General features: G+C 49.7%; 1 protein-coding gene across 4 annotated transcripts; it reads right to left on the bottom strand.

The window, feature by feature from the left end:
* Positions 1-249: 249 nt before the first annotated feature.
* Positions 250-8,142, bottom strand: BRI3BP (BRI3 binding protein). 4 transcript variants are annotated; one of them, XR_010348599.1, is made up of 4 exons: positions 7,907-8,142; positions 7,022-7,124; positions 2,728-6,056; positions 250-2,613 (listed from the first exon to the last, which is right to left on the bottom strand). XR_010348599.1 is itself a non-coding variant. In XM_064392180.1 (3 exons), exons 1-3 carry the CDS (start codon positions 8,105-8,107, stop codon positions 5,638-5,640), a joined length of 723 nt encoding a protein of 240 aa, XP_064248250.1. In that variant the 5' UTR covers positions 8,108-8,142; the 3' UTR covers positions 250-5,637. The 4 variants fall into 4 exon arrangements, 1 of the variants encoding a protein (XP_064248250.1); XR_010348598.1 differs by having other exon boundaries at positions 2,651-6,056; XR_010348600.1 differs by having other exon boundaries at positions 250-1,263; positions 1,329-6,056.
* Positions 8,143-9,838: the final 1,696 nt, after the last annotated feature.

The following is a 9,838-nucleotide window of genomic DNA, read 5'->3' on the forward strand; positions in this document are numbered from 1 at the left end:
CACCCCTTCCCTCCCCTCCCAGGCCATCCTATCCCTTCCCTTCCCTTCCCTTCCCTTCCCTTCCCTTCCCTTCCCTTCCCTTCCCTTCCCTTCCCTTCCCTTCCCTTCCCTTCCCTTCCCTTCCCTTCCCTTCCCTTCCCTTCCCTTCCCTTCCCTTCCCTTCCCTTCCCTTCCCTTCCCTTCCCTTCCCTTCCCTTCCCTTCCCTCCCACCCCACTCCCCAGCCCCTCAGCAGGCGCTCACGGCTCAGTGCAAAGTCTCAGTAAACATTTATTCGAAGCTTTACCACGATACCTTAGGCTGATTTGTGAACCTGGTCTACAAATGCTGAGCTACGGAGTACATGGTTTGGGTGGTCCGATAAAGGAATAAATAAAGGCATGTAAAGCTCTGTAGAAAATAAGTCTGGTACAGCTGTAACTACTAAACAGGGTTACCAGTGGGATCTCGTGTGTGTCTGGGATCAGAAGTGAACTCACAGCATCCCTCCAGACCAAATCATTTTTACATAAACAATTGTACAAACTTAAACACTGTAATCATGAAACCTGATGCACAGAACAGGATGTGAAATCACCACCATCAGTGCCCACAACAAGTGCTACCACAGCAAATAGAACTTCTGAATAAAAGGAAAAGATCGGTTTTTACATGTGCTGCCATCACAGGTCGATGGAATTATCCAAAAAAGTTCAAAATACATGCGGATACAATAAAACCTTTTACTTTCCAACCCAGACAAAGAGAACTCATGGTCACTAGCTGCCAAATACGGATCAGTATGAGAGGCAAACCACACTTGAACACTTCCACACCACCGAAGAGCTAAGGTTGATACTGGGCATTTTCCACAGCGACGACGCAACGAGCCTCGAGAAGCACACCACGAAGGGAAGGACGAGCAGAAGCACAGCACGGAGCCACAGCAGGTTTGTACACTGCACCCTGACGCCCAAAGCACTGGGAAAGAGTCACACTCCACAGGACACCGGGTATCTGCAGGGGTGTGCCCACAGGAGCCCGAGGGGGACGGCACGGCTCCAGAGGCTGGGCCCCACGGCAGGCAGCTGGAAACATCCAAAATGGGAAAAAGCTGCAGGGTTCAAAGGCTGGGTCCCACGGCAGGCAGGTGAAAATATTCAAAAATGGGAGAAAAACTGCAGGGTTCAAAGACTGGGTCTCAGAGCAGGCAGGTAAAACCCTTGAGAGCAGGAAGAACACTGCAGGGTTCCAAAACTGGGTCCCACAGCAGGCAGCTGAAAACCTTCAAGAATGGGAAAAACACTGCAGGATTGCAAAGGCTGAGTCCTAAAGCAGGCAGGTGAAAACCTTCAAGAATGGGAAAAACACTGCAGGATTGCAAAGGCTAAGTCCTAAAGCAGGCAGGTGAAAACCTTCAAGACCCTGGAGGGTTCCAGAGGCTGGGTCCCAGAGCAGGCAGGTGAAAAGATTCAAAAATGGGAGAAACACTGCAGGATTCAAAGGCTGAGTCCCAGAGCAGGCAGCTGAAACCCTCCAGAGCAGGAAGAACCCTGCAGGATTGCAAAGCTGGTCTCAGAGCAGGCAGGTGAAAACCCTCGAGAGCAGGAAGAACCCTGCAGGGTTCCAAAGGCTGAGTCCTAAAGCAGGCAGGTGAAAACATTCAGAAATGGGAAAAACACTGCAGGGTTCAAAGGCGGAGTCCCAGAGGAGGCAGGTGAAAACCCTCAGGAATGGGAAGAACCCTGCAGGATTGCAAAGCTGGTCCCAGAGCAGGCAAGTGAAAAGATTCAAAAACGGGAAAAACATTGCAAGGTCCCAGAGCAGGCAGGTAAAACCCTTGAGAGCAGGAAGAACCCTGCAGGGTTCCAAAACTGGGTCCCACAGCAGGCAGCTGAAAACCTTCAAGAATGGGAAAAGCACTGCAGGGTTCCAAAGGCTGAGTCCTAAAGCAGGCAGGTGAAAACCTTCAAGACCCTGCAGGGCTCCAGAGGCTGGTCCCACAGCAGGCAGGTAAAACCCTCAGGAATGGGAAGAACCCTGCAGGGTTCCAAAGGCTGAGTCCCAAAGCAGGCAGGTGAAAAGCTTCAAGAACAGGAAGAACCCTGCAGGGTTGCACAGCTGGTCCCAGAGCAGGCAGGTGAGGGCCCCTGGAAGGCCGTGGAGCTCCCGATGCCCTCAGCAGAGCCCTCCTCAGCACCTGTGCCCTGCTCACACAGGGCTGGGACCTCCTGCAGCAAGGTCCAGGGGCAGGGTCTGTCCTGCAGGAGCTGCCAGCTGGGGCTGTCCCTGTGTCACCTGGGCCCGTCCCTGTGTCACCTGGGCCCGTCCCTGTGTCACCTGGGCCCGTCCCTGTGTCACCTGGGCCCCTGCAGCAGCTCCCTGCAGCTGTGGCTGGGGCAGAGCTCCGTGAGGTCACAGCAAAAGGCCAAAGCTACCAGGAATGTCCCGTGCCACCCCTGCCCTGGGCAGGTGTCACTGCTGAGGGCTGTCCCAGTGCCACCCCTGCAGGTGTCACTGCTGAGGTTTGTCCCAGTGCCACCCCTGCCCTGGGCAGGTGTCACTGCTGAGGGCTGTCCCAGTGCCACCCCTCTCCTGGGCAGGTGTCACTGCTGAGGATCCCTCCAGTGCCACCCTGCAGGTGTCACTGCTGAGGTTTGTCACAGTGCCACCCTGCAGGTGTCACTGCTGAGGTTTGTCCCAGTGCCACCCCTGCAGGTGTCACTGCTGAGGTTTGTCCCAGTGCCACCCTGCAGGTGTCACTGCTGAGGATCCCTCCAGTGCCACCCCTGCAGGTGGCACTGCCAGGCTCACAGGTGACACAGAGCCCTGCCTGTCCCCGAGGTGCTCTGTGGGACACAAAAGCAGGGCAGCCACTGGCACGGGTTTCTAAAAAACAGCAAAAACCTCCGTGGATAAACTAGATGGCCCGGTATGGAAAATACTTGTAAAAGGTATTTACAAAAGTTGAAAGAGATCAAATACAATACCACATTCATGTCCCCAAAAGCGCTTTCACTACAGTGCATGTTTAAAAATACAGAGCATTTTAAAGTATATATTTATATATATATATTTATATATATATACTGAAGATTAGATTGTGCTTTAAAAAAATCATTACTTCTGAATTTGACTAACGTGAAAACTGAGTGCTGGGAAAAATACTGATTAAAAATACCCAATTTTATATATACTGCTTTTCACATAATATTTTGCTATACATGGGATGCAAGTAAATATAAAAATAGCATTTTTCAAGCAGCAGGGTGATCGAAATAAACAGTATTAATATAGGAGGGCCGATTTTACAAAAGTAAGATAAATTATTAGAGTGAGACAGGGAGAAACTATAATCCAAATTAACTTTTATATAATACTTTCAAAGAAACCTTTATCATAGACAACTCTTAATATAGAAATGTTCAGTATTTTTAACTTTGAAGTTAAATATGGATTAGACAAAATACAACCTATGCAAACTGACCCATGCACATTGTCCTAAGAAGGCCATGGAGCCACTGACACGAGCGAGGTTTGCAAACTTTGGTCCTCAGGTCTCAAATTTGGCAAAACACATCAAGACCTGACAAGCTTTACTGGTCAATTCCCAATTTCCAGGTTGGTGTTTTAGCCCAGTCCTCTGTGCACAACAGCAGCGAGAACTGAGTCTGTAATACTCAGTTCTCACTGAGTAATACAGGGAAGACTCTGTAATACTATGGAGAATGAGCTGAAAAAATTAATTTCCTGTAATTCATATTTTCAGCTTTACAAAATGGACTATTTTTTGCCATAGTCCCTGTTTGATCACAGGAAAGATTCTAAATTGTGATAACCAGTTATTTAACAACTCTAAACCATGTACTTGTTAATAAATGGGGTGCAGGGGGATTTACAGGTGACATAAAAAATTAAAACACATTCCGACTGTGCCAAGTGCATATGAACTTCAACCTTGTTGAACCAAAGTGATCACCAGGAGTAAAGGCCATTGACATGGATTTAAAAATAACCCCCATGGAAATGCCACACACAGACCCAAAGAGGTCAGGCAAGTAACACACACATTTCAAGAAGAACACGGAACTTCAGCATGAAGAGAAACAGAAACTTGCCCCACAGTTACATTCAGTTAAGCATCACACCCAGAGGCTTTGCCCAGTGGAAGAACAAGCTGTGCTCAGCCCACTGGAGCTGGCACTGGCAGGCACAGCTGGGGACCCTCCTCCTCCTCCTCCTCCTGGTTCCCTTGCCTGGTAGCCAGGCCCCATCCCAGACCAATTTTTGTTGCGCTTTTTGATGCAGTTGTTCTTTTGGACCCTATGGAATATGGAATGCTCCAGCTGTGCTCCATCCTACCCCTGGTGGTGCCAGAACTGTGCTCGTCACTAGGGGCGGGTGCTTCCCCTCCCTGCTCACATCTGTGTCCTTGGATGCTGCTGTTTCCAGGTGAAGCCACATCCCAGGCTTCCTTCCCTGAGGTTCCCTTTGTTTCAGTAAACCAGCACAGCCAGTGATGCCCTACCAAGCTCGTTAGCTTCTAAGAAACACAGAAATCCTGCAAAATAAAATTGCTCCAAAGCTCCACTGCTTTGAAAGAGAACCGTTTCCTACACCCTCCTCCTAAAGGTGACTCGCTTTTCCCAAAACCTCATGAGGACATAGACTTCAGGCAAAAAGCTCCTATAAAACTATTGTAATTTTAGAAAAAAATCCAGATCTTCCTGAAGATAATTTATTGCCGCTGATTGGTCCTGAGAAAGCTTTAAGCAACAATACATTTGCACGTGTTTTAACTGCTGCCTTTTCTGAGAAGGTACGTGGGTCCTGAGATTAAAAACCATGTTTTACTCTGTGCACTTAAGCTTGGAAAATGCTTCACTGTGCAGATCAAATATGAATTACAATTTGTCACGCTACGTCTTCCTTCTGTGCCAATTTATTAAAGCAGACTTCCTTCCAGACACTAACAAATTAAAGTTCTCGGGATGAAATGCAATGGTAAAATGCCACACGTGTGCTTCCTCACATTGGACTGGCATTTAAGGACTTCAGATCTTCCTTCTCCCTCATTCCCCACCTCCTGTTAAAAGCTATGGTGAGAATTTTTTGGCCTGGATACCAGAAAATTCCTCATCTGATACTCTATGAAAGGCAACTTCAAGGCAATGAAATAAGCCAACAAAAACACAAAAACATTCACAACTCTGAAGAAAAAATATGGACCCACAGCAGTTACTTCTCAATGGAAGTGCTTGGTAGCTTGAGATTTTTTTTTTCTTTTTAACTGTTAAAGTGTCAAATTTGCATATGTTTAACTCAATTTCAATATCTGAAAGACTACTCAATTTGCTCTTATAAAAACTTTACAAAAGATGTTTTTAAATGCTTGTAAAAGTAAGCGTTTATCTACTGAGAAAATTCTAGTACTGGATAAAACTCTGAATATACAGCTGAATTTTGTAAATGTTTTTTTTCTTTCTCCTAGAAGTCTAACGGCTGAGTGTTTAACCTAGATAAATTAGTCTTAGACACGATGAGAAGTTATAACTTTGCACACTTTTTACCATGTGATGTTTTGTTGCTTCGTCACTTCGGATGAGACAGTGCTTAGGATTTTTCCAGAGCTGGTGTGCAGTGCTCAGCAGGGCCGGGCTCATTGCTCAGTGCCCCTGTCCAGGTTCTCAATCACCCTGGAAAGGCGGATGTTCAGCAGCCTGATCTGACTATCCAGGTGGTCCATCTTCTCCTCCAGGCTGCTGTTGCTGTTCCTCCTCCAGTAAAAGCCAACGGGCCCCGTCATGAAGTAGACGGCGACGACGAAGCAGAGGGGCAGCACGGCGTGCTCCGGGTCGCCCTCGTACTTCTGCAGGATGTACACACAGGACAGGGTGAACAGGGCCACCCTGGCGATCCAGAAGAAGCGGCCAAACAGCATGTGCAGGAGATAGAAGAAGAATCCAAGGAAGAGAGATAAAAACCAGTAGGCCAGCAAAATGGCACCGATCAGCAGGAGGGCGCGGGTCGGGTTGTTGGCAATGGCTGCTGGGCTGAAATAATGAGTCAGGTTGGAGGCTGAAAAACAAAGGGAAATGTACAGGATGTTAATGAGCTGAAGGTGGCACCGGGCAAAAACACCAGCACAGCTCCAAGGGTCAAACCCCCACAGCAATGGGGCAAAAACACCAGCACAGCTCCAAGGGTCAAACCCCCACAGCAGTGGGGCTACAAAAACCAGCACAGCTCCAAGGGTCAAACCCCCACAGCAATGGGGCAAAAACACCAGCACAGCTCCAAGGGTCAAACCCCCACAGCAGTGGGCAAAAAACCAGCACAGCTCCAAGGATCAAACCCCCACAGCAATGGGGCAAAAAACAACACAGCTCCAAGGGTCAAACCCCCACAGCAGTGGGGCAAAAACCAGCACAGCTCCAAGGGTCAAACCCCCACAGCAGTGGGGCTACAAAAACCAGCAGAGCTCCAAGGGTCAAACCCCCACAGCAGTGGGGTCACGTCATGGCTGTGTTTTCTAAAGGGTAAAACTGGTTCACCTATTTCTGGGTGAACTTTCTTCAAATCACTGGCTCAGCTCCAACTGAATTCATTCCAGGAAAGGTGCTAAAGGCTCTTTAAAGACAAACCACTGTACAGCCTGAGGTCAAAACTCATACTGGGGCTACAGATCCTGCTTTGTAACAGCTACATTCTAAAGGCTCTCAACTGCATCTTTCCCTCCTCTGGTCCTCATTGATTTCCCTGCACTGTTCCTGGCTGTGTGAATCCATTTAATGATGACACCAAGGAACCAGCTGTGCATGGTAATTCATTCTATACACATCCTGTGGACACACATACAGAAATGGAATGGTGGGTTCAGTCTTGTTTGAAGACACTAATAGGAAAATCAAAGCCATGTGAAGCAGAGAGACACACCACTGATGGATGTTTAAGCAGCACAATAAAATGTAACTGTTTTCCCATTTGCTTGAAACACTGATACAGGCTGAGACAGTTCAAGGGTGAGCAGGCATCACACTTACCATCAATTCCAAGAACATCTAACAAATCAGTCCATATTCTCCAGAATGTGTCCATTAATACATCCACCCCATTCACAAACCTCTCTGTCAACCTTGAGAAAAACTGAGAAATAAAATTGAAAATTAAAAAAAATCCTCAATTCCTAAAGTAAAAATTCCTAAAGTAACACTTTGAGACTTATTTGTCATGAGTAGAATTATAATTCATTAAGCAAGAATTGCAGATTATTTCATAGTCCCCCATGGGAAAAATTGTAAATCTGATTTTTTTTTTTTAAACTGTGCGAATCATGAATTTATGCGTTGCAATTATCGTTATTGTAGGTATTTTGGCATGTAAATGTATATGTTGGCAGGATTTAAAAACGCATTTTATTGGCTTTACTATCGTTTTGAAGATTAGAAAGATTTACCAACAACTGGCAAGGCAAACCAAAGAATTCCTTTTAATCAAGCAACTGAGCGATGTGCCCAGCGAATGTCTCAGGTGTACTCAGAGGTCAGTCCAGCAGAATTTATCAGGCACGGAGGAATGCACGCCTGCCTCGCCGCGAGTCCCGCGGCCCTGCGAGCGCAGGATGCTCTGCTGCTGCAGCCCGGATTCCAGCCGGGGGCTGCCCGGCCCGGCCGTGTCCCCCACCTCGCACCCTCCTTTAACCATTCAGCTGCTATTTCCCCCCAGTGTGCTGCAAGCCCGGCCTCCCGTTCTGCTCCCGCAGCAGCGCTCCGGCCGCTCCGCCGCCGAGGCCACGGCCGGTCCAGCCCCGAGCTGGGCGATGCGGCCGCGGGGCTGCGGCCCCAGAGCCGCCCGCTCAGCGCCGGGCGGGGGCAGAACGAGCGAAGGAGACGGAAGGGAGAGGAGGGGGGCGGCGAGCAGCACCTCACCTTCTGCAGGGCCCGCACGTTGTCCTCGCCGAAGAGGCCGCTGACGCCCTGGTAGAGGCCGCTGGCGGCGCGGCGCAGGCTGTTCTGGCGGTCGGCGCCGCGGCTCCGCGCGGCCCGAGCGCCGGGCCCCGCCGCGCCGAGCAGCAGCAGCAGCAGCAGCAGCAGCTGCGCCCGGAGCTGCACCCGCCGCGCCGCCGCCATGGCCGCCCCGCCGCGCCCGCCGCAGCGCCGCCCGCCGGCCGCGCCGAGCAGCTGCGCCCGCACGGGCGGGGCTCCCGCGGCGGGAGGAAATCACGGGGAAGGCGGCGGGGCTGGGAAAGGCCCTGAGGGGAGCGGCCACAGCGGGTCCTGCCGTCTGCTCCGCCACAGACAGGGGTGCTGTCCGCGGCTTCACCACAGACAGGGGTGCTGTCCCTCTGCTCCGCCACAGGACACGGGCCCTGTTCTCTGCTCCGCCACAGACAGGGATCCTGCCCTCTCCTCCGCCACAGACAGGGATCCTGCCCTCTCCTCCGCCACAGACAGGGGTCCTGTTCTCTATTCTGCCACAGACACGGGTCTGACCCTCTGCTTCGCCACAGACAGGGGCCCTGTTCCCTGCTCCCCCACAGACACGGGGTCCTGCCCTCTGCTCCACCATAGACAGGGGTGCTGTACCTCTGCTCCGCCACAGGCACGGGCCCTGTTCTCTGCTCCGCCACAGACACGGGTCCAGAGCGCTGTGCCCGCTGCCTCAGGTTTAGCTTTTCTAGTTTTCAGATTCTGTGCTGCTTTAGGGTGTAGCTGTGAGCTTTGTATTAGTATGGTCTCTTCACAGAGTAGGGAGACAAAGCAATTCCGTCTCTAGCTGGGGACCAGGGACAAATGATCCAAATCTCAGGCCCAAGAGTACAAACGTGGACTGAAGAGAGAGAAACAAGCAGGATGGGACTGCATAACCTAAAGCTGTAATTGGACAATTAACCCCAGTATGCAAATGGAGCAGAACTTATAAAAGTGTGAAACCCTGTGACCAGTCATCTTTTTTGTGACTATTTTTTGGTGTATCCCTGGCTGGGCTCTTGTGCTGCCCAAAGTGGATCCATGGAGCCTTCTAATAAATAAATCCCTGCTTTATTCTGTAACTCTGTCTAGTCTCTCTGTTCTGGGTCAGCCTCCTCAGGGCATCGTGCCCAGCTCAGGGTGCTGAGTGCAGGAGAGATAAGGAGCTGCTGGACAGGGTCCAGCCGAGGCCACAAAGATGATTTGGGGTTTGGAACATCTCTTGTGAGGAGAGACTGTGGGAGCTGATTTTATACCCCATGTTCTTGATGTTTAAACCGTGTGCCTCAGCCTAGGACCGGTAGCTGAGTAGACATTTAGAATATAGACATCTCTGCCATGGCCTTTTTCCCAGTTTGAGTCTGGCCAAAGCACTTATTTTCACATTTAGCAGAACGGCCTGGACATTTCAGCATTGTTTTCTATTTGGCCCTGGAAGGCTTGGGCCCACATCCAGGAAGGTACTTAGGATTCGATTTCAGCAGGATATAGATGCTTGACATATTTATAAATTTTCTTTCATTTAAGATTTGCTGATCTGTTGATACCTGTGCAGAGTCTGAAGCCTCATGCTGCTCCAGAGCAGGTTGGTAACTGATGAGATTTTGGAGGTTCTTAGGAGGTTTCTGTCAATTCCACCTTGTGCCTATACTCTGAGCACACACTAAATGTCAGTTTCTGAGGCATTTCTTGCATGTTACATGGTACAAAAAAACCTTGATGATAATTAGCTGTCCTGAGTGTTGCTTTCTGTGCCTGGTATAATTCTTTGCTTTGCTTCCAGTTGGCATGGCTGTTTATGGTTCAATGGGTCTTGTTTGTGCAAATTTGGGAACGTTCCTATTTCTCTGTGTGAATTTCCACGGTGGAATCCCCTCAAAATCCCTTCTC

Source organism: Passer domesticus, chromosome 17, assembly GCF_036417665.1.
Source record: "Passer domesticus isolate bPasDom1 chromosome 17, bPasDom1.hap1, whole genome shotgun sequence".
Lineage (NCBI taxonomy): Eukaryota > Metazoa > Chordata > Aves > Passeriformes > Passeridae > Passer > Passer domesticus.

Coding starts and splice junctions, on each gene's coding strand:
- BRI3BP (XM_064392180.1), bottom strand. CDS start 8,107: ATGGCGGCGGCGCGGCGGGTGCAGCTCCGGGCGCAGCTGCTGCTGCTG. Junction 7,125..7,906: donor ACGTGCGGGCCCTGCAGAAG/GTGAGGTGCTGC, acceptor TTTATTTCTCAG/TTTTTCTCAAGGTTGACAGA. Junction 6,057..7,021: donor AGATGTTCTTGGAATTGATG/GTAAGTGTGATG, acceptor TTTGTTTTTCAG/CCTCCAACCTGACTCATTAT.